At 33.0% G+C, this 25896-nt stretch overlaps 1 protein-coding gene across 1 annotated transcript in view; it reads left to right on the top strand.

Annotated features, from left to right (window-relative positions):
• PCDH7 (protocadherin 7) overlaps nt 1–25896 on the top strand; it is a 280066-nt gene that overhangs the window by 31193 nt on the left and 222977 nt on the right. The window contains 1 exon segment of the mRNA XM_061993475.1: nt 19242–19301. Within this exon segment, the coding sequence (XP_061849459.1) occupies nt 19242–19301 (60 nt within the window).

The following is a 25896-nucleotide window of genomic DNA, read 5'->3' as shown; positions in this document are numbered from 1 at the left end:
TGTTTGTTTTTTTTTTTTTTTCTCCATGAGTTATGCTTATGAGCTTTCTCACTCTGTTTCTAGAGGAGAAAGGATATTTAATTTATTATTTTTCTTCTCCTGACCTTTGAAACCTTTTGGTTATTTTCAGGGAGAGATCTTAATGAATTTAAGTTTTTACTCATATAGGAAGGAAGAAAAAGAAAACATTTTGCTATTTTATTTTCATATCATTTTTACTTTGTCATTTATTCCACTATCAGCCTCTATTATTCTTTACAACTTTTTTAAGCAGGAAATGGCAGCAGGAGAAGAATGTGGATGATGAGACTTTAACAAACTGTTCATAGAAACAAAGGGAAAAGAATATCTGTTTCAAGGTGTAAGAGAAGAATATTGTGTTGAGACCTCAGTCTTGTAGATATCTGCATATGTGATCAGGATCTTAGTGTGCAGCTCATATGCTTCAGTTGAATGCTTTCCCAAAATAAGATCTCAATTCATGTGTGCGTATGTTTGAGAACATTTTCATATTTCTGTTGTTTTTTTTTTTATTCAGCGTAAAGTAAAATTCAGAGTAGAAGTCAGATAAGTGAGGAAATAGAAATGAAATTGGTCTGTGAATAAAGCTGTATTATGCCAAGTCATTAAAAACTTGCTTTTCAGACAGATGAATAAAGACAATATTCACCACAATCAGTGAAGAGCAGTGGGTGATTAGTGCCTCTAAAGATAACTCCTGCAGGCTAGACCAGATCCATATTAATTGTTAACATGAGAGAACTGAAAAGGAAGAATATTCAGAGTTGGAAGAAGAAATATTTACTTCATAGGGTTGTCCCACTCAGCCTGTATCTATCCTATCTACAGATTTTTTTTTTTTAAAGGAAACCTCACAACGAATAATTTGCTAAATAATATATTGTATTTTACATTTAAAAGAAAAAGATTTCGGAACACAGCCTGACAAAGGGATTAGATTTCAAGAAATTTGCCTTGTGGAACTGGGTAGTTACAATTTTCAAGCTGGAGATGTAAAAATTGCTTCTATTTGTTAGTTGAAGAAGCAGTTCAGTATGCTGGAGCTGTTTCTTAGGGAGAAAAAAGAGGCAAGTGCAGACTCCTGGCCCCAGCCCAACTTCCTGTTAGAGTTCCAGAGCTTGTTCTGATTCACTTCTATTTGTTCTTCTCTCTCTTGTTCATTCATATGCTTTCCACTGAATCACCAAACAAGAAGCTGTGAAATCAGTGGATTTTGGTATTCTTTTGGATCTCTAGTCATTCTGTAATTGAATGTATTTGACAGCATTTTTAACACTGCGTTTTGTTATTTTTTTTTCTAATTCATGCAATAGTAGGTGACAATTTTTTTGTTTCTAGAAACACGGAATTGAATCACTATCACTGACTTTAGCAACAGTTTTTCCAACATGCTAATGCTATGAAAGGATGAAGAAATAAGTATTTCAATGTACATTGCATAAAGTATTTATAAATATGTTGAATGAAACAAGTATTTTAAAAGCTATTTCCGTAAACTAAATCCTGTTCCATCACTGAATAAACAGATCAGATCAAATAAATTTTTGTGGTGCAGACTGGTTTGATTCTCATTTATCCATGACAGTAGTCTATAGGATTTGGTCTGTTGCTCATTGTGAAAGTAATGATGGATGGACCTGTGGAACTTTGAATCTGACTGAATCCTAAAAATAATTCCTTGGCATTGTGATAGAAATCCTGAACTTAGCATCTGACATATAATGTATGTTCTGAACAAACAAGTACATAGATTTGATCTCATAAAATACAGAAGAAAAATCTTAAGTTTCTGTTTACTATTGAAGTAAATGTCAATCCGCAGAATAAGGAAATGGTACACTACCTAAATAAGAGAGAAGGTAGGTGAAGGATGTCTAGAGTCCCGTCTCTTCCGCTGTCGTTCTGTTGGACTGTCAAATTTAGAAATAGTTAGGTACACTTTGGTATAAGTTAGACTAAAATAGTGTAATACTGCTCCTCATTCCTCCAAATACAGTACATTCACAGTTGCCTTATACCTACTATGCTTTAGAGAGCAGATTCATGGGTGTGAATATCAAACTTTATTACACTTACTACATATCTGTCTATTCCTTTGCCGATTGATTATGCAACAGTTATTGGATTAGTGCAAGCTGAAGCTCAAATATAAAGAGTAAGTGCTCTTTTGCATTACTATACCAGGCTGTAATCTGTAGCTATTAGCTATTTCAAATGCAGTATGGCTTTTCCAAGCAGAGATCTATGCGAGAGCAATACGGTGGACAGGTGAAACAAAGATCACTACTAGGTGTCTCCAGGAAAGCTACTCATTGTTTTGCATCAGAAGCCATCAGCTCAAATTCATATCTAGTTACAAAATCTTGCCTGTTACTTGTTAGCTTGGACAACTGATTTTAAAAAAATATACCCATCATGTACACATGATAAAATGCACACAGAAAGTCTGAAAGAACAAAAAGTAAGAAGTTTGTGACAGATCTCTCTGTTTACCTCTCTGATAAATACTCAGTGCCTAGTGCGGGGAATATCCTTTCCTCTTCCCCTCTGCTTCAATTTAGCTCTCATGCAGTGTCTGTCAGTTTTTCAGGTTTGAATTTAGATTTCTGTCACTATGAAGTCAAAATCTGATGTATTTTAGTCTGATCCAAAGACTCTGAATGTCTGTCTTTATGGAAATTAACTGTAATATATCAGAAGTATCTAAAATCTTTAGACTTCAGGGTTGTATGGAGTTTAGTTTTGTTTTGGTTTTTGTTGTTGTTGTTTTCCGAGTGAGTGAGACAGCTATGAGAAAATCCAAGTGCTCGTGGAAGGCTCTGGAGGTCCTCTGAGGAGTTCAAATAATCCCATAGGTGCTGAAAGAAGCTATCTCTTTAGAAACACCAGGGTGTTTAATTAGTACTCCTTTCTTTGTTCAAAGTTTGCAACAAAGACTCTTAGCTTTGGGTGAAACCATTAATGAAAAAGGTGTGTTAATTAATCAACTTGCTTATTTGTAATTGGCAAAAGTACCCTAGCTCTCCTGAGACTTAGAACTAAGCACAGCAACATCTGCTAAGAGACACTCATGAATTGGTAAGAGACGTCATAGAAAATACTAAAGCATCCAGGGGAGGTAGCAATAATAAAAACCTTTGTGCTGAATGCTTCACGAGAGGCAAAACACATGGATATTTATATTCTCAGGAGTCTCCTCTCCTCTCCTCTCCTCTCCTCTCCTCTCCTCTCCTCTCCTCTCCTCTCCTTTTTTCAAAGTATGCAATTTGCACAATTATAGTTACAACTAAATCCCATTATTTGGAAGGAAATTGTCAAGGTAGCTTGAAATTCTTACAGTATGTGGAAAAAATATTCAAGTCTTAAAAATTATTTTTACTTTTTAAAAATCCTTACTTTTTCTGGATATCATTGATTGAGAGAAAAAACAACACATGGTTAGAAAGAGCTTCTGAGATGGAATGCATTGATTTCACACAGCAAAGTGACAGCATTGCTTCTTTTGAGCCAAATTTACTTATTGACATTTGTTAATGTATTAATGGAGAAGTCTTGCTGATAATCCCCTCAATTTAGGGTATGTTACACAGGAGTATTAACATTTGTGCTGACGGACTTCCAGAAAATAATTCTATCACAGTATTTTATATTAGTAAAAAGAAAAATCTGGTGAGATGCTACATTTTTTTAAAAGGTGACATTAGCTGGAATCTGTGAGAAGCAGTCTGTGTTAAAAACATAGGTCACCTTAAACGTTTTGAGTGTGGGGTTTTTTTCAGCAAGTGATTATTGCATCTTCAATACTGATAACTTCATTCTCCCACTTGTTTTAGTAAGCTTTAATAAGTTTTAATAAGAGTCGTATTTGTGAAAAATATTAAGAATTGTATTTCTACAGCAATTTTCTCTATGCTAAAACATGTTATAGTGATTAGATAAAAAACTGAAACTTATAAGAATCCAGTTTGAATTTTGACTTACAGATTTTTTTACAGATACTAATCTATGTCTTCATTTGTCATTTAACTGAGAGAATAACTAATTTTCATATGGATTTGTAAGCTGTTATGAATTTAGTAACTGTACATAAATGAAAATATACCATTTTAAAAAATTCTGCATACAGTAACTTCTTTATTTTCACTGTAAAAGATATCACTTTATTACTGCTAAGAAAACAACATCTCTCCTGTATAATTTTACGTATATGTAAATCCTACATGTAGAAAACACCTTAAGGACACAAAACGTAAACCAGAAGCTAGGTCTGTCATTAATTTTCTTGGTGGTTAGTTTGCTAACTCATGTGACAGCTTTAAGTTACATGTTTTTATATGATTTCAGTGAATGCTGTGTCAAGATTTTCCATTGATACCAATCTATATATGATCTAGTTCATTACTCCTTTGTGAATGCGTAATACAAACTTGCAAAGGATTTTTGGAAGTCTGGACCATAAATGCTAAACCACATAGTTTATCTTTTCGTAAAATGATAAGAATTATAGCATTGGTACTTCCATTTGATTCAGTAGGACTATTTGAGCAAAGTGAGAATGATTTAGCAAAATACTTTATTTTTTTTTTTTAATGTGAAACAACACGTTCTGCATATTGATAGAAAATTCAACTCCAGATGAACACATGTATTGTTTCTCTCTAAGCGATGTTGAACTTTGTAGAGTAATGTAATGATTATTTAGAAATGGCAGGGTGTAGAGGATAGTGGTTTGGAAAATAGCATGCCTGGTGTCACACAGGAGACCAAATTATTTAAATAGCACTCAGAAAAAAAGCAAAAAAGACTTTTTTTTTTCCCCAGAAAAATTTTGTATCAGTTATAAATTGAAATCTGAACCCATGTAGAGAAAATAACAAGATTGATCCATGAAATTAATATTTGCTGCTCTTTCTGTGATTACAAATACCGTGAAGACAATAACAGGTAACCTTCCTATTAATCTCAAAAATAACCAAGCAAAAAGTGTGTATAACTTTCTTAGTGGCTATAGATATCTATACTCTGTTTCTCTCTGGGCTAGATCTGACAAAATCAGTTTAATATTTATAGAAATTTTTCTGGACTGTTTTTCTTGCAGGCAAGGAACAGTTTTATATAACACCTTACTCAGTTCTCTAAGAATTAGTAAAGTCATTAAGCTCAAATGTTAAATTTTGTATATTGAGGCTTGTACTGTGTTTTTTTTTAACAAGATGAAGAGATATCTTGGAGATATGCAGGTTTCTGGGAAATAAAAGAAAAAAAAGCAAAAAAAGGGGACAAATAGACATAGTTTTGAAATCCAGAGATTAAAGAAAGAGAGTATTCTTTATTCTGTCAGCTGCAGAGCAGCTCAGAGAGGATTTTTTTTTAAATGCTGTTTCTGTTAAACATCCAAGGAATCTTGTATTAGCCAGGATTGATTGCTTGTCCATCTCCACAAGACTGGAAGGGAAATGATCAACACTGCTTTTTTTACTTGGATTCTAAAAGTGTTTTGAAGAATTAATTATGAGAAAATACTAATGTTTTGTCATGTCTGCAAATTCCCAGCATTTTCAGAAATATCAGTAACTTTCTCTTGAGTTCTTTGGGATTACTACAGAATCATTTTTAAAATGTAAGAAATAGTCTAATCTTCCATTTAGTAGTCTCAACACTTAAATGATCTTACAGGAAAATGGATGAAGTAACCTTTAGAAGAGCTATTTGTACCAAAGCTTTGGGATCTTACGGTTTGATTATACTAGAATATGTATATTAAACAGTATTTGCATTTTTCTTATCCTTTCCTAAAAGGAGATCTCAGTAAGGTCCAAGTGAGTTATGTGTAGGAAAGTGCTGTAAAAAATCTCCCCTGTCCTTGAAAATGAGGAATAAAATCTCTAACAGAATACACATGCAAGTGTCCTTGTTCAGAGGATATCTAAAAACTTTGACCTTCTTTGTTTAGTTTCTATGATTGACTGAGTTGAACTTGAAAAAAATCTCTTATTTACCTAGGACTATTTTTTTCTTAGTAGAAACTTGAAATTGATTTTAGCTTGACACATTTCTTCTCTGAAGTAATATAAAGTCTTTGTCTAATAAATGTATATAGAGGCTTTGTGGCCCATCAGGGTACTATGACATTCCAGTGTATTGATTCGGCAGTGTTAAAGGGTGACATATTTGGTGTTAACGGGCCATCAGAGTATTGGGATTTGAATTGTACACAGTAAGAAGCACTGACTTTCCTGTAACATGACAGGCTTTCTAAAGCATTGGAAGTAACTATAGTATTACACAATTCCTCATGTATAAACTTCAAAGATTAAGAAGATTGTTGTATATTCATTGAGAAATTAAATTGATAAAATCAGAGAGTCTTAGAAAGTTGTTATGAATATAAAAGAATTGTTATTGACCTGTAGCAACCAAAACCATGTGCAGTTCATCATCTGTAAAAATTCTTGACATCCAGAATTTAAAATTCACTCTTAAAAGGAACATTTTCTTTTTTACTTTTTTGTTTTCTTCCTGCAAAGTGTAATCTGTCTCTTAAGTAAAGTTCCTACTTTTGTCAGTGTAGTTCATTTCAGCATAGAGGATTTATTTACATTTTGTAATGTAAACAAAAAGAACAGTAATATCTGTTCTATTTATATCATAGGCTGAAGACCTTCAAGTATAAAACTGTAGGAATTTTATGTTACCTTGCAGGGCATCAAATGCTGACAAAAACAGCATGCAGACTAGAGCAGGTTAAAAATTATCATCATCTCTTTTACTGTCCTTCAGATGAAGTGTTCTTTTTAATTTTAATGACCTTAAGTGATTTCTTTGGAAATAGCATTTTGATTATTGTTTGATTGTATTGTGTTGATTAAAATTATTGTGCAGAAAAATCAGCTAAGTTAAAAAAAGTGAGATCACAGATCTGGTACTCCTAATCACAGGAGTACCAGATTTATGAATTTAAAAGATTCTATAGAACTCAACTTCCAGATTTTTGTATGTTCTTGCTGTTTTGTGTGCTTGAATACCAGTTGTCCTGCAAAAAGAAGTATGGAAAGAATTTTATATTTGCTCTGTTTTCTAACAGCGTAAGTATTTTGCTTAAGCAGATTTGCTAGGAAGTGACAGCTCTGAAAAATTGGACACAGTGGCTGCTGGAAGTTTTTCAGTTCCAGGCAATCTAAATTGTGCAGAAGGAGGAAAATGAAATATCACCATATTTTAAAGATGACAGTTTTGTCAAAGATTCCTTTTCACTCTTCAACTTAAAACAAATTGAGTAAATCAAGTACATCTAAAATGTCTGCACTCATTGAAGATACACTGCTTTTTTAGCTTTTTATGTTTTTTTGTCTTTTCTATCCTTAAATGCATAAGGGAGAACACTGACTTAACAAATGTAAAACACACTGTGAGGATCATAGTTCTTTTGATTTAATTGTTATTTTGAAACAATTTAGAATCATAACAGACTTTCTTGAAACATAGTTACATAGTGAGAACTTAAATAAAATCTGATGAGACTAAAATGTAGAATAATATTCTTCAGAATTATGTTATTGCTCAGGAATTAGAATATTTTGTGTACAAGTTAATTTCAGTAATAAAAATATTACTTTAGGAACAAAATCAGATCATATCAGATTTTGCAAACATTTTGCAATATTTTATTTTAAAATAAATGATGAGATAGCTGTGCCAGATTTTTGACATGACATTCATCTCTTTAGTAGGGTGGTAATAGCTCCTTGTCACTTCCTTATATGGTTGAAACCCTCTAACGTAAGCCATAGATATTTTTTAGATTTTTTTTTTTCTGTTTCATGTATATGACTGTATGTCTTTTCTCTAAGACCCGCCCAGTGTTACACAGAATGCACTTATCTACTGCTTGATACCAGCAGATATAAAAAGTAGCAAGGAAAATGAAAATAAGGCTTAATTTTTTCCCTCTCTGTTTCATGGGGTCCTGCTACACTTTCATCTGTCAAGAATCAGAAACCTAACCTGACCTACTTGTTTCAATCTTGGATAAGCATCCATTAAAAAAGTAAAATAAAATAAAAAAACCTAAAAGATCAACCTTAAAAGGAGAGGGGAAAGAGTTTATTGAGCATGGCTCTTCTGATTTAAGCAGATATAATTGCTTATGATAAAATGTCTGTTCATCCTAGTAGTCGTGAATTGTATGTCCAATATGTACTTGTCTTCTGCTTCATTTTGATGTGACACTAGACTAGGTGCTAGCATGTGTTCCCTTTGCATTTAACACAACGGAGAAAAAATATGGCAAAAGAATTTATTGATGTTTATAAAGTTCTTCTGAAAGTGTACTCTCACAAAGCAAAAGCTACTCCGGTGTAGCGCTCCGGTGTAGCAGCCTATGAAAATGACAAGGAGATGTCAGGGATTTGTCTTGCTGTTGTTTTCTTCATGTTTCATAATGAATTAGTCTTATTTGGTAGACTAGTCCAAAAAAGAGCTTAGGTAGTCTGTTATACTAAAATCTTCTTAGTTGTCTCTGCAATATCCTACAATGATTACATTATTTTAAATTTAGCAGACCCAAGCAAAAAATCTACAGCCTTGTATTTCTTGAACTCCTGCCAGACACATAAGGAAGGTTTAAGTATTTTCCTTCCTGCAAAGCAGGTGTTTTTTCATGGACCTGAACCATGTATTTGTTTGTTTCTAGGAAAGATAGAAGTTGGAGAGTAACCATTAAAAGTTGGAGAATAATCACTATTTTTTTTCCCCTTGATGAATGACAAGAAGGATTTTAGAAAAAGAAGTACTCCAAAGGTCTCTTAAGTTTTGTGGTTTTTTTAATAAGCTGAGCCATCTTACAGCGTTAAAAATAATGAAGAAACCTGTAACTGAAAAATGTTAACTATCACATTTGCTTCTTCTAACTCTGCTTAGTAGTTACTAATTTTTTTCCAAATATTTTGTGAATAGACAGTTTTAAGTAGGATTCTGCTGCTATACTTCTCACACGGAAGGGAGAATAAATTGTCTCCCCCTAAGCGGAAATATGGAAAGTCTTGGAATAACTGCACAATGACTGAGTGGTTTCTATGTATTTATAGCAAGTTTCTATCTAGTTTACAGAGCAGGTATTTACAAATAATTTGCAGATAGAAGAATATTAAAGAAATTATGTCTTTCCTTTTACTGCCTGTTTTTCAGCATTTCACTACAGCAGTTTGTGACAGCTAGCTACAGAAAGATGTCTTTCAAAATAATTTAGAAATTTCTCTGCAAAGATTTCCACTTGTAGTCATCCTCATGACAGAAGGAGGACTCAAATTAGAAAAAATAACTGCTGAAAAGGTATCATGAAAAAGATTATGCAAATTTTAAGATGAAATCAACTGAGTACTCTTTCTATTTGAAGAAAGAGAGAAGCTTTTAACTTGTAAAATGTTTTACTGTGATGCAGAAAACCAATTATAATATAAATGAAGTATGCACCTGTTATTAATTTCTGAGGAATCCTTCTATTTGAAATAAATATCTAGTATTATCATCTATCAGCCTTGTCTGGTACACTCTACTTCCCAGCCATGCTAATCATAACTTCATTGGTGTACATATGTCTCCAGAAACTTATCCAGAAAAATATTTTTTATTACAACCTGCCCCACACTTGGGTAGATGTAGGGTAGAAGTTATGACCTGTCTTACTAATGAATGCTGCAACTAATAATATTCTGAGCAGAGGCAGCTGTGGAGAAAGAAACAGGACTATACTTCTGTTACTTACATTGACAGAGGAAATCTTTTCACAGTATGCACCCACTGTGTACTAGATGTAGTTTAACATGAAAAAAGTGGAGACACTCTTATGATAGATTTTGAGTCCTAAAACAGCATTTTGCTATTTCACTGGAAAAAGGGTTTTTTAAATTTCTTGATCAAAAAGAAAAAAAACCCTCAAACAAGCAATTTAAAACTCTAAACTAAAACAGCATTTAGTATTAATCCTATATTCCCATATACCAATCTGTACATAAATTAATTTATGGTGGGTAATTAATGAATAAAGAAATTAGTGGTCATCTAATATCTGTAAGTATGCAAAATATTATATGTTTGTACCACCAGAGAGCAAATATGATGTAATTTAACTGATCTCACAAATCTTTGAATGCAACATATTACTTTCCGCTCTTTAATATAGTCTTATTCGAACACATGATGTAATTTCACATGTACAACTACTATCAAATCTAGCTTAGTTTTGGTCATTTTAGGTTCAGTGTAAAAGGATATCCAAGAAATTAAAGGTCTCTTTATTAATTGCTCATTTATATTTCTTTGTTTTCTTTATTCTACATCATATGTGAAAGATAAAACCAACCTTCTGCATTTCCATTAAGAAAAAGTGAATAGAGAAGAAAAAGCAATTATTTGCAGTATGTAGAATCCTTATGATAATTTGACGGACTTTAATTAAACCAATCTACCACGCTGTGCTCATAAGAAAGACTATGAAAGAAGCTCTTATTTGTTAGGAAACACCATACTGCTCATTGATAAGACTTCAAAAGTTGCAACTTAGAAGCAAGGAATTTATGTTTCCTTTGAAAGGGAAGACATAAACACAAATCCCACTCTTGTTTTGAGCTTAATTTTAAGAAAGTGAACAGTTAATAATACAAACAGGTGTACACTCTCAGTCTTACAATTTCCATGATATTTTGCATACATATGACATAGTATCTAAGGATCGCTCTCCTGGTTATAAACTTGGATCACCATTATGGTGCTTCCGTAACGTATCTTAAGTGGGTATTTAAATGAATGTATGGAGTAACAGAGAATTTATAAGTCTTACAAACCCTTTGACTACAACTGAGGTACACTGAAGAGGGATTCAGGAAATCTAGTTTCAGTTTTTGTCTACTGAACAGCAGTCATCTTTACATAATGTTGTTTCATGAATCCATATTTTACGCGTATGCTTTCTGTGATCATTTCAAATAGTGGATTCAACCCATGCCCACCTAAAAGACAGATCCTGTATCTTTTGATATCTATAGCTCTGACATTTAAAACTTATCTCTGACGTTACTTTTCAAATTGGTGACAGACTGATAACAGTCCTTACTTTTGTCTTCTGACATTTTCTTAGTGGCCTTACTTAATAGTTTTTTTTTTCTTTTTTTACTACAACTTTCCCACAAGATGGGACATTGCCATGTTCAATGAGTTTTCTAGGTTGAGAGTAAAACCTAATTGTACCTTGTAATTTGATAATAAGTTTGGTAGGTCTGTCCTAGCCATTTCCTGTCTAAGGATCCTATATAAAGCAAGTAAAACAAGCTTCCCATTACATCTTTCTCTTTTCACTTTTTTTCCATAAGTTTTTCTTTTAGTTTTAGGCACTTTGTGGCACTCTCCCTTTAGAGCCCTGCTGAGCCTTTGATGTAATCATCTTTGCTACTTGATGGCTGGAGTTTTATCCACCTGAGAACAAGCAGCAGGTCTCCTGCTGCTCAGGCAGAATCTCTGCTTCACAGCATTATTGCATTTTTCTCCTCTCTGGTTGATATCTTGATTGCTTGTCCCAATGAAGCAAGGGCAGATGTGGCGTGAAGAGGGTGAGAGAAGCCAATGAAGCCTGTTACACCCTATGTATAACAGGAGGGTCTATACTGCACAGGGATCACTGGCCCAGTGTCTCCAAAGGACTGAAGTGTAAAGCATTCCTGTGAAGCCTGCTGTATCCATAAGATGAAAGCAATAGTTCATATTGCAAAGTAATAAATGTATCAGCTTGCTATTTCTGCTACATGATAGCAGTCAGTTTTAAATATATCTAAAAAGCATTTATTTCCACAAATAATGCTTCTATCTCTCAAAACCATTTCTCTCATAGTGTTTTTTGGCCTTGTATTTGAAAATGAAGAGCTCAGTAAACAACAATTTTACTTGACAGATACCAGTCCATGCAGATTATAAATTAGGCAATCATTAAAAATGTTCCCTTTAAAGTATTAATTCCTCTTAAAAATAAAATTGCATTTTAAAAACTACATATTTACCACTCAGTGATATTTGTCATTCACTGCAATTTTTGTGTATGGTTGACAAAGAAGTCTTGCTAATCTTTACTTTCTTTCTGTCTTGGCAAGTACTGTGTGATGCCTGGAGAAATAGTAATACTGTGTCTGAAGTAACTAGCACAGAACACAGAATTCTTTTCAGCATTGGCCTTCAGTAGTAGATATAGACAATTATTGTAGTGCTACTGACAGGTAGGAGGAAGATGGGGAAGATGACATGGAAATACTTCTCATACACACATCTGTGAGGTAAAGTATCTCAAATATCTTCTCAGAGGCTCAGATGCACACATTTTAATTCTTTGTATGGGCATGAGAAAAATTTTCTTTTTTTTTAATGGATTAAATTAGATAATTAGGAAAAAATAGAAATGAGAAAAGGGAGAAGAAGGGAAATCAGATAATCAAGTACATTATAGGGATGTGATCAGTATTGGGGTAATATCTCAGAAATTTCATCTGATAGACATTACAGGGATGATCAAAAGACTTTTATTAAAGTGTATTAACAAAACAAAAACAAGAGAGAGATAGGACAATTATTACACTTAAATGTGAAAGACAACATAGATGTAATGAAGAAATGAAATTAAAACTTTGCCTTAGATTTAAACAAAGGTGATAACGTTGCACATGGGAGGCAAAAGCTGAAAGTGCTTGAGTTAAAAACAAAACTTAGAGTCTGATGTATGTAATTCAAGGAGGAACAGATAATCATCGTCACAGAATTCTAAGTTATATAGAACAATGCATCCACTGTCTTCCTGTAAATAAATCTGTTTGGCAAAAATGGTGCTGATTTGTTGAAGAACGTCAAGTACAATATTAATATTTAGATAGTGGGAAAGATGGAAGAGAAGGGATAATGGTCAAAAAATGTGACCTTGTTTTTTATTAAACAGTAGAGCAGAATTTATATTAAAAAATGAGTTGCTGACATAAAGAAGGAAGATGGGATAAAACAGAAACTGAAAATGGCTTTACTGAAAAGCATTCATACAAACCAATCTGATATCTTCCTTTGAATAGATAAACGATTTTCTAGAAAAAGAAAATTTAGTAATCTCTCTCTTTGGACTTCAGCAAGCATTTGATACTGTGTCACCTGGGAAATTATTTGTGTACCCGAGGAAGATGGAGATTACTAGAAGAATTATAAACTATTCACTGTTACAAAGAAATTCACTAAAATGATATGACAATTGGTGGTGTTGTGAAGGTAAGCATTATAAATAAAGGGAAAGTTACTCGCTATAGTCAACTATCAATCTTAAGACTGATTTTGCTTTATATTTTAACCTTCATGCACACAGTGCAAATGTAATAATGAAACTTGATTATGAAACAAATACGGTGAACTTAAAGAGTTTGAGTGAGGATTAGACTATACTAGATGAAAGAAAACTTTTTAGACTGTAGCAATTGAAACTTAACATCTCAAGATACAACGGCAAAAAGAAGAAAAATTGTAAATTTAGTTAGGAAATCATGAGATGGAAGCAGTAGAAAAAGAAGAGAGTTTAATGAGTTAGGCAGCTTGAGCACTAGTGTGACAGGCAAATTTGTTTCTACTGCGTATAGCTACATCAAGTTTTGTGCTGCTTTGGGAGGAACGGATGTATTCAAGTTGTTTGAAGAGTCATTCATGAGATTTCATCTGAGAAATCATTATATGATTCCGGTCAACCATTTTCAAGAAGAATTAAGCTTACACTTATATATTCAAAACGAACTGTTTAATGATCAGGGAATATAGAGTTATCTGTGCAAGAGCTGACTAAAAAGGCTTTGCTTATTCAGATTAAGGCTCTGAGAGACATGCTCTGACAGGCTAAAATTGGATGGCAGAAGCTGTTACCCTCCTCAAGGCATGAATACTTGAACCTCCTTTGAATGACTTCATGAACCAATGCATGGTATACTAGGGTAAGCCAAAACTGGAATTCTTTTACTTTAATACACCCAGCTGAAGATTGCAATAGTACATGAGCTCATTCATAGGCATATCATATAACCCTGCCCTGCAGGCTTTAATGCCCATCAGAAGGGTGGAGCAGATGGATGAGGGTGGTAGCTATTCCTGCCATCTGCTTTTAAGCCACTGCTACCTCAGAGCCTTAAGAAAGTCAAGTGTTGAGAGGAGATTTGATTGCTTTTCAAAAAAATACTGAGAATAAATGCCAGCGAGAAGTATTAAAGAACAATGTTCATATAATAGCAATTAAAGTTCCATTATATATTTAGTCTAGAAATTAAAAAAAAAAAAAAAAAAGGATTTTAACCCTCTGGAGGTATGAGGATGTAAAAATATCTTACTAGCTTTGAAATGTAACTTCATCATTTTAGAAAAAAAAAACCAAACAACTAATATTTTCCTTTCAGTATGTTCCTGTACTCCTAAGAGATGGAAAAAGAAAAGAAACAACAATAAAACACGAGCCAGGCTTTTCAAGCTTCAGTTTCTTGATGGTGAATTAAACTATTAGTAGCATTATCTACATCAAGATCAAGCTATGTTCTGTAAACTGTTTAAAGAACAGCCCAAACATCTCAGTGTGAGATTTGCACCATCAGAGGCATCTAAAGATATCGGTACTTGGTGTTCTGTTTTTCTGTGAACCTTTTGTTTTCTTTGACATAACAGTATTACTTAGTTTTCAAGACAGTCTAGACAGTTGTTGGCTTAAGATTGTAATAAATAACTTATATAGGTAACATTATACTGCTTCTTAATGCATGAGTTCAGAAGGGTAAAGTAACAGATGTTTGATAAATGTATTATGGAAGTAATATGCAAACCATATGGAAGTTTGTATTATTGAAATTTTTGAGATTATTCCTGTTATTACACTGTGCCTACAAAAACTATTAGCAAGTTATATTTTTGAACATTATCTACCTGAAATAAGTCAATGCATAGAACATTAATATCATTGTATTTGATTGCAACAGTTCTGTCCTACAGGAATTGCATGGGTTATTTTATATTTTGATTTCCATTCCAACCTATTAATATGAGACAGTATATGTTTATGATTAATTTACAACTTTTTGCGTTGTTTTTTTTTCAAAGAACTGATTTCTAAACTTTAAAGTGTATATGACATTTTGAATACCAAGGTACAAATTCTCCAGTTTGTAGGGACGAACAAATTAATTTCATGGCAGTGGCATGGACACAGTCTTTCCATCTCTAATCTCTCTCCTTGTAAGCCATCAGTCCTCTGGTACTTCACATGAAGAGTGACAGATATGTCACCATATCACTCAAAATGTGACTGTGAACAGAACATAATCCTGATGTCCTAATAATAGGAAGTGATGGGATTTGCCAGTTGCCTAAATGTTTAAAATTCATTCACAGCTATAATGTGAGAAGGAAATCAATGAACCAGAGAGTTTGTAATGGGAAATAATGGTACATGTATGTATATTTTATCAATTTAATACTTGTAAGGATAGGTTAAAAATTATAATTTATTTCTTTTACTGGTTTTGATATGAGGTAGAAAGATTAGTATTGATGGATTTAACTTACATGTCACCTAACATGCAGGAGTCATCAGTTGCCACAAGGAAGTTGCAAAACTAGATCCCGCTGATGTAAAGTGTTGAATAATATTGGAAATTGGATTTAAGTAAGGTTATATGAGGATATAGTCACGTTAAATTGTATTTTAATTCTAGGTGTCTTACCCTTTTGATTTCTTAAAATGATTTTTTTTGCTCTTAAACTTTAAACATCAGGATTATGATATAGGTTTTCTTGTATTAAATTAAAACGTACCTATGAACAGAAATTCTGAATAAAAACTATGAGTCTTTCTGATATGTAGCAATCCTCAGTCATTTGTTATTCAGACAAACTTTTCATCAGTTTAATTAGCACTTTTTCAACCCCTTTTATGGCCTATAATGATTCATAAATATTATAGAAATAGTACAACATAAACACATTGAATATTTTATTTACTGCTTCATTTCCTTTTGTTTGTCTAAGAATATGGCAATTAGAATTCCTTATTCAAAATATGTATTCTAAGGAAATGTAGTCACTGCACTTCCTAAAATTTCCCATAGCCTATTTTGTTTTCTGTTCCAAACTGAAAATAAACTTATGTGTATAAAAGAAGTTGAAAAATAGGTTACAAGCATCTTGTGAAATGTAACAGAAAATCTATGGAGGAGTATTTTTATCTGCCATTTGCTGTAGTCGGCAAAAAATGGACATGTGCCTTTCATTTCCATTTAACACACATTGAATGTTCAGAAATCTGTAATATCTGAAATTTTTAGTAATATACACACATCAGTCAGATCAATATATAATATATACTGCAATCATAATGTATTTACAAACACAGATTTAGTTCTAAGAATAAAGTGGAGTGGCAAAAAAACCAAATCAACAATAAAACGGTGCTTGCAGAAGTTAATAATTCTGAGTTTATAGAAGTATGTTGTTTCTTTGATCATCTAAACTCTGTCAAAGTACATCTTCTCTCTTATTTAATTAAAGATAATAACATACAATAGCAAATATGTATCAGTAATACTAAAAGTTCCCTTCCCAATGGCAATGAGCATGTAAAGGTAAGAAAAAAGAGGAAACTGATATAAATACCTGGGAATAAATTTGAAGCTGTTATTACAATAATTTTTCTCTACTACAGTATTGGAATTCTGAAGCAGATTTCTCATTGAAATAGTCGTGCAAGAAAATTGTAACCTACCAAGGAAATATGTGAGATTATGACTATGATAAACAGAAATGGGATTCAAGATGTAATACAAACTTCCAGGCCTGTATTTTGGTCTTATGGACTGGATTGTTGGAGAATTGCAAGCATCTTGCTCATGAAAACTGACACAGTGACTCTCAATTCTTCATCAATCCTGGGGTGGATGTGCATTTTCATGCGAGGAAATGGGAGGAGGAACAAGATGATACTATCAGTATCCAGGAAATTCAGCAAAATTATTCAGCTGCTATAGAAGAGTGAGGAAAACAACAGCTCACTTCACAGAAATTTAGAGAAATATAATTTTATAATTCTTCACATCAATCATTATATATGAATGCCTCTGCATTAATGATATGAAGAACAGGAAGGGATTTTTTTTGAGTGTGAATTTGACTTGAATCTGTATTTGGAATCTCGCTGACCATATTATAGTGCACCACTGATCCTTTTGAAGCATCATCTTCTTTCCAATGTTGTCTTTAAGGTGTCATATGGTGCATAGTACTTGCAATGCATATGCAAGGTTCTCTGTCAGTTTGCTCTCCATACCCGAATAGTGTATGCATAAGATTGGCAAGTGGTACAAACTTTGTTGCTTGTTAATTTGCAATGTAGAAAGACACAACAAATTGTACTGTCATCCTTCCCTTGTTATACTGCATCAGCAGATAATATAGACACACATATTGAGACAGTCCTGATTATTTGAATTTGCAAGGACACAATATATTGCATTTTTTGATAAAAGTTCAGTGCTTTGTCTAGTATGTGTCAGGTAATTGTGGTTTTTTAAACTTTTCTCCTGCACTGATTTATAATTTGATTTTTTAACTGAAAAAAATAGCATGAGTATCTGTCATAGAAGAGACCTCTAATTATAGAAATAATGTTACATTTATGAAAATTTTTTACCTGAGATATATCTTATGAATTCACCAAATGCCTACAATTGTATTTGTTTCTTTGAGAAAGAGATTTAAAATATGTGTCAGCAGATCCCTGATTATTTCATACGGGACAAATTAGTATTTTAGTTTGTAAAATTTGTATTTTATATGAATTTGAATAACTGCTGAAGTTAGCAACTTTGAGGTACTCAGTGTACTTAAATGATAGGTAGAAAAACAGATCCAACAAGATAGATAGCTAGATAGATGAATTACCTATATTTTTGTAAAACTTTTAAGAGGTGAGAATTTTTGCCATTTAGTCAAGCTAAGACAGTGGAAACTGAACAAAGAGATTTACATGTCATTAGATTGATGATGATGAAGAATTTTATTGAGGCATAAATAAATTTCTTCTGCAACCAAAGCAGAATGTTTTGCTTGCTTGTCCCAGATGGCTTCCTGTAAGAAGATCATATTTAGATTGAGGAACAGACGTTACTTATTTGAGGACATTTGGGAGTCTTTTATGGATTATGTTCATAGAGCAAAAGCTGCTTTGTAGAGATGCTTCACATTACTATCCCACACTTGTGTAATTTGATTTCAGCTTTGTATATGTGTAATAGATTAGAAGAAGTGATTCATTAGAATGTTGGAAAATAAGGACCTTGTAGTGAGTGATGTAAAGTAAATATAACTTATTAATACAGCAAAAATAGTGGAAAAACTGACAAGGCTGCTGAATGCCAACCAAACATGCTATGTAACCAACATATAATGGGTTAATTTGTGTTGTTAATGGTTTCTCTTTTTTTGTAAATAACTCATTCTGAATGATATTTTAAGAGATGTTTTTTAAGAATATATTTGACAGAAACCTTCATTGTTTAACAGCAAATGTGCATACCTTTTGACATTGAAAGTGATTCAAAGAAGACGTGTTTTCCTCTAGTTTTCCCACTTTCTTTCTGTCCATCTTGTAGCATAGTTGTTGACACCTGGCATTTTGAATAACACAGATTTCACAGAATTGTCATTGTATATTTTATGTTGCCCTGCAAATCTGGCTTGCTCATTTCCATGTCTTGCTGATGGAGTATTGAGGTTGTGAGTTGCAAGAAGAGTTAACTGTTTGTTTTCTTATAAAAAATCCTATTATTCTTTCAGCCATTCTATATTATTAGTGACTTGCTGCACTATTTATCGCTTCACTTCGTGGAGAAAAATTGTGGTTGTCACTGATGTTTTCCTCTGCAATAATGACACATAAGAAAAGAAAGAAGGTACATATGACCACAATTTCTCTAAGATTTAAAACCTTCCTGTTTCTGGACATAGTTAACTCCTTCTTTTTTCTGAAACAACGTGTAACATTATTCTAATTGTTTTCACTTCCAAATTGTTATTCTATGGGGTATGTTTGGACCTAAGGGAGACAAGACAAATCTTCTTGCTCACTTATAAGATCCATGATTCAAGTCATGGTAAGCAGACATATATTTTTGTATTTTTTGTAGGTGGATACAGTGCAGACTACGCAGCACCCTGGCCACATTAAGAAATCATGTAAATTGAATGTATATGCTCGTAAGTGAATTATTTATGAAATGAAACTCCAACTTTAAGAGATGTTGGATCACAAAATACATGAACTCTCTTTACTTTCATGTGGAGAAATTGATTCCCGGGGGCAGGTTTACTGCAGAACTAAGTGGATGTTGAAAATAAAGATTTTTTAAAAAAAGTGAAATAATGTGATAAATTATTTTTAAAAACTCTGAAAATAAGGTCCAGATTACATTTTGGATGAAGTTAGAGAGATATTAAATTGAGTCAAGAATCCAAACTAGAAAAATGAATGATATGTGAGAAAGGTTTGGTAAGCAGAAATGATCATAAGTGGAGAAACAGGATCAAATACCATAGAATTTAGGGGTATGAATAAGGATGAAAAAAATCACCATTTTCTACTTTGTTCCATATTTGAAAGAACTGAAATTTGATTAGATGATTGCTTCAATTAGTAACTGGGAGATGAGTGTGAAGAAGATTGAATTTTCAGTAGTTGAATCAAGGAAGTGTTTGTGTTTTGCTGAAAAAAACCTAACCCCGGTGATGTGCTAGATAAACAAAGAAATATAATTCTACCTCAGGACTGAATTTCTGGAAATCCACATATAGTCTTAGTAGTTTAAAATTTTTGTACTACTTGGGGACATTAAACAGAGTGGAGGACAGGAGTTAGGGGAAGCAGTCTTGTGTCCTTCAAATTTTTCTGAGAAAAATGGCTTTGCAAGGAAGTTGAGGTAGATAGAAGAAACCAAAACATGCTAAATAACTCTATCAGCAAATAGGAAAATCAACAGACATTCACATATATACACATAAAGTTTGATTGTTAAGTACAAGTCAATCACATGGCTAGAGCTCTGTACAGTAGAAAAATTGTGCCAAGGATTGCACAGTTGTCAATATCAAAACCACACGCAGGGAGAATCTCTGCCTGTGCAATGACTATTAAGCTATATATATATAATACAAAGACTATAGTGCCAACTCAAATTTTATATACACAAATATCAAATTTATATTTATTTTATATATATTTTTGGATGTTACACTATATAGTATATCAGTTTATAATAATATATCAGTTTATAATTTAGGTAAAGACAATATTTTTTACTAAATAGTCTATTCATTCATAGCCTTCATCTTCATAAGGAACAGCGAAAAAGAGTGTTTCAAGTACTACTAATTTTTCAACAAGCTTTCTTTTTTATAAATAAAGCACACATTCAGCTCATTCAAGTTTCTAATGTAGAGCTGGTATAACTGTGTGAGGACAGTATGTTATATTTGTAAGTAGAGTATATAATATCTCTTATTTTCCTTCATAGTACAGATTTTAATGTATTGTATGAATAAAAATGCAGAAAACCACTCTTTCTCTCCTGATTGTTATACGTTTATGTCTGAATAAGTTCACTCTCTGTGTTTATCTCTTTAAAACTGGTAGCATGCCACTTTTTCCCAATTGTTTTAGTTAGTTCCAAGTGGAGGAATTTATGATACAGTAGGGGCTTTGACCTCTTTTATTGCACAGAGATATATTATTAAACTTAAAAGTCTGTGTACTGCTACTATATTGATTTTGTTTTCTATGAACAAAATCAATGAGCAAAATTAAAATTAACAAATCAATTATTTTTTTTTAAAAATTGATTTATGTTTTTTATGTGTACTTTGTTTATTTAACGTTGATTGCTAGACCAGAACTCATTGAAAACAGAATGCATGGAGACCTTTTGTAATTCTTCATAAAAGAATTCTATGGAAATTAATAAAATATAGAAACAAAGGTAATTGAAGACAAGACATATAGGAATGAGAAGGAATAAGATGCAAAAGAGCAAGAAAAGCATGGTTCTCAATTGGGATACATTGTTTAAGAATACCAAAGAACAGAAAAAGCAGCATACAGATTGGCTTTTTTGCATTTTGTAGTCATTTCCTAGTATTCAATAGAGGGCTAGAAGTAGCATGTGAAAAACTTTAAATCCATTCATTTTGTCATGAATTCAGAACAGTTGCAAATCTTACCGAAAGAAGAGAAAAAATGGAAAAAAACCCCCAAACAAACATGTAATAATTTGCAGAAATAAACTCATGAAGAATTCAAGCATATTTGTGATTTTTTTCAGTCTTTTTTCTGAATATAGACATTGTCTTAGTAATTAGAAAAAAACCCAAAAGTTTAACATGGAAAGTGTATTGTCAGATACAGCAGCTCTGTATTTCAATAAAATTACTGCACAACTGGGAATGAAATCAAAGTTGTGTCTTCTGTATTCATTGCAATTTAATTCTTCTGTGTTTAATTTTCTGGTCAGAAGCAATTACCAATAGAGGATCCTTGAAAAATATTGTGCAACTACTGTAATCTTCCAATGTCACAGAGTTTAGCAGCCAAGTGATTTGTATGGAATAGAAGAACTTTTGTATTGCCTCCTGCTACAACTCCAGTGGGGAAAGGTCAGCAAAACAGTGGGAGACCAAATGAAGAATTTTTTATTGTGTGACATCAACTTGCAAGACACTGAGAGTTTCAGGATTACAAGTGGTGATACAGCTTTTTTCAATTATTACTTTACTCTTTGCCTCCTACGGCTGCTTCATTGTTGTTTTTTTTTTTTTTTTTTTGTCAGAATGAGCGGGCAAAATCCTATTTGTGACACATGCCATTCTACTTTCTGTTTGTCATTGTCCTGTATGAATGAGAAAAAAATCTACATCCATATGCCTCTCATTTTCCTACCTTTGACAAGCTTTAAGTTAGAGCTTTTAAAGCAAAAAACTTGCCTTACTCATATGAACAGGCCAAATAAACCTAGTGAGACTGCTTGTATAAGTAAAGACAATTCTTCTTTTAGTGTCACTTTATTTTCATGTCTGTTTTATACAAGGCCATTAAAGAACAGGATATGTCAGTAGCAAACTATCAAGGAAGTTCTGATATGCAATTACTTGAGCTAGTTAAAACTCAAGTTAGATAAATTATTAGTAAGAATAATATAGTGACAACCAGTGGGAAATGGATCTATGTGGCACAATATCTCTTTTCTCTTTGTAATGGTTGTTCTTCTGGGAACTATGCACTGTCACAGTTTGTAGAGACATTGTCCCTGATGTCAATCACAAATTGAAATATAAATGAAGAAATAGATGTGGTCTTCTCAGTAGTACTCAACTTGCTAAATATTCTGTCAAATCTAGACTAAAGGATTAAATTAAGCAAACTTCTGTCACCTAGACAACATTTTGGTCTCAGGGTGAACAATATAATTTAATTTAAGTAAACTATTTTTGAAAAGATTCATTAAGCAGTTTGAAATTTTCATCTGAGATTTCCCAGGCTTATTAAAAATCTCTGTCTCTACTCCTCCTGCAAGTTTCATTTAGGCCCATAAACACAGAGACTTGGATTTACCTGTTCAGTATTTTAGAAGTCTGGTGTGATAATCCATACTTTAACTAGTTATTCACTTTACTGTTTGAGAGTCATTAAGTTTGCTGAGTTAGTAAAGGATGGTTTTGTACTCTTAAATGCAGTGGCTACATTTAAATTTTCAATGTATATGTATTATGCATCATTTAAAACTCAAGATTTATTTCCCAAATCACTGGGGGGAAAATTAACCTGTCACACCTCAGATATTATATTTGACTTTGACTTATATTTAGAGAAAACTATAATTACGTGAAATACTATTCCTGTTTCTATATCGTTCTCAATATTTTGTAAGAATCTACGTTGAGTGTAATATATGATGAATGCCTTAAATAGCCCTTTCTAACACCATGAACATGCCTACACAGTTTCACTGTTTGAAATTAAGCTATTTGTTTTAGTTAGAATATGTCTGAAAATACAGAGAAACCACAAATAGATTACTATTCATCATTAAACCTTGGTAGATTACTATTTCAGCAGTCAGTTTTCCTTTCCCATAGTTCCTAGAAATGACATCAGAGATATCTATGTGTGGTAGTTCGAGCCTGGCTGGATGCCAGGTGCCCACCACACCACTTTATCCCCCACCTCCTCAGCAAGCCAGGGAAGGGGAGAAAATAAGATGGGAGTCTCGTGGGTTGAGATAAAAGCAGTTTAATAAAGAAGCAGCAAAGCCGCGTGCGCGGGAAGCAAAGCAAAAGCAGATAAGCTGTTACTCTCTACTTCCCACTATGACAGGAAAGTGGTTGGTTGCCCTTTCTAAGGGACTTATGATGCTAATAGGAAGAAAAAAAGTTCATTATGTGCCCTGGCAGTTACAATAGAGCCCTCAGTAATCTTCAGCAGTGGAATTCAAGGAAAGCATTAATCTTTTCAAATCTAGTTTAAAATTAATTTTCTTCCAAATCAGATTACATTTCACATTGAAATGGCCTCAGTTTAGCCCAGTTACACCATTAGCAAATTCTAGCCAAACCAATTTCTGAAAGGATTTTATTATTTATAATTTATACATATTAATACTATAGTTATTTATATATCATCTTTGAGAAATACAACAGAGAAAAATGTTCTGAAGGATTTCAGTAAACCTAATTATGCTCTGTACCCTAGCATATCAGATTTAATTATCTGTTTATGTTACATTTTGCAGAGTTCCTATTTAGGAAAGTAGCAGGACTTTAAACTAGCTTTTGACAAAAAAATAACCTTTCTTTAAAGGTTATTTTAACTGCGAAACTGTACACAGACAACTGTTCTTTCTGGAAAAAAATAAAGTATCACTTCTTAAATATTGTTTACAGCAATTTTATTTCAGCAAAGCTGAGCTAAAGAGTTGTATACAGATGACGTAACCTCTTAAGACTGTATGGGCATAGTTCTACATCAATGTCCATCTGCTTTTCCTTTTTACTGCTAGAGGAATGATGATTTAGTTTTGTTACCTGCCACTGTATTGTGAGACTGGTGGAAATATATCCTTACTGGTAGAGAGTAAAGATAACTAACCTGTCTTGCCCCCATCTCAGCTTTGACTTCTAAGAAGAGAGTTAGCACATGACCAGTTACATATGCATGAATTTAACAGGTGAATTATGATTATTGTAAAGCTTAGTGCCTCATCTAAGATAGCTGTATAGTTTCACAATAGAGAGGTTTTATGGTGAGAAGTAGGCATGTCAGAGTTTCCAGTTGTGTCAGCCTGAGTTGGTTTTCTAACATGTAGGATGAAACCTTTTTTGGCACCTCTCTCCCTGAGACTTAAGAGAGACTTAGTCTCAGATGAAGATTTCTGCATCTAAAGTTAATGTCTGTTAACATGGTACACATTTAAGAAGCAATGTCTCATCTCACTTGGTTTATTTTAGCATATGTCCAATGATAGGAGGTCGTGTATTTGACTTTACTAATCTCACCATGCCACTTCTAGGGAGGATCAGAAAGGTAGGTTCATATTAGCCGGGGCTAGAAACCATGAGACTGTCTTCATTCTTAAGTCTGTCACTAGTACCCACCTCTTTAGGGCTACATCTAGGAAAACAGAGGATACAGTTTTATTACCTCAGTCAGAGAAAATAATTTCATCCGTTTTGTTTTGTGAACTAATTGTAAGGTATAGTGATGAAATCCACAGAAATGTTTGTAAAGAGTAGTTTGATATTGTAGAAATACTCTTTTTCACTGAAGTTCAGAGAACTGGCTTTCAAAGCAAATGCTTTTTTGCTTAACATCTATAAACTGCCTCCTGGCCAAATTGTTTGAAACAGATATAAATTTTCATCATTATGTATATGGGACTGTTCTTTATAGATACATCAATGCACTTTTGTCAAAGAATGCTTTAGATTTAACCATACTTAATTTAAGAAAAAAAAAATCATAGGTTAACTTTTTTCCTATAATATTGTGTTAGGGAAGCAAATTAAACACATTTGTAAATGTTGTTTTCCAATATAGATAGTATATTTGTTTGTATTCAGGTTATTTCTTGACTGTGAAGTGTGAATGTATTGACATTGTTACTGGGTACAGACTTTGAATAAATTGAAAAGAAGACAATATGGAATTAAGTAATTCAATAGTATTGTGGAACTATTGATTATATACTCAGTGCTGGCAGTGACACAGCTATTCTAAGCTTTGTCCTGAGGAATCCACATTATAAAGAGGGAGAGACAATGTGTGGGAGACTCAGTGTTTTTCTTATTTGCCTTCATCCTGCTTCCATCCCTCATTTTGAAACGCTCCCTATGGAGAGCATTAGAAAGTTGTGAATTAAATCTCCAGGGAATCTGAAAGAAGCAGCTATAGGCAGCATTGTGGTATAAAAAGGGTGGATTTCCTGGTGCAATTAGTCAGGTGTTTGCTATACATGATTAAGAGTTTTTAATGTAAAGAGGATACTGAAAGGAGAATGCAAATAATACAGTTATATGTGTCAGTAAAATTCAGGTCATATCATCTTGCCGTGCTCACCTGGTGTTTCAGTATGTGAAGCTGGTTTGAACATCCTGCAGTGATGAGGAGTTGATAATTACTAGTTACCTGTTGAGTTGAGTTTGTTGTCTTTCAGGGATGGTCTATTTGGATATTTTTGTGACTCCATAGGTCCAAAAGTCTTCAAAAAAGCTTGTGCCTGTATTGTGTACAGACATTAG

This window comes from Colius striatus, chromosome 3 (genome assembly GCF_028858725.1).
Source record: "Colius striatus isolate bColStr4 chromosome 3, bColStr4.1.hap1, whole genome shotgun sequence".
Lineage (NCBI taxonomy): Eukaryota > Metazoa > Chordata > Aves > Coliiformes > Coliidae > Colius > Colius striatus.
Note: the sequence above shows the minus strand (reverse complement) of the source record. Positions and strands in the feature narration are given on the sequence as shown.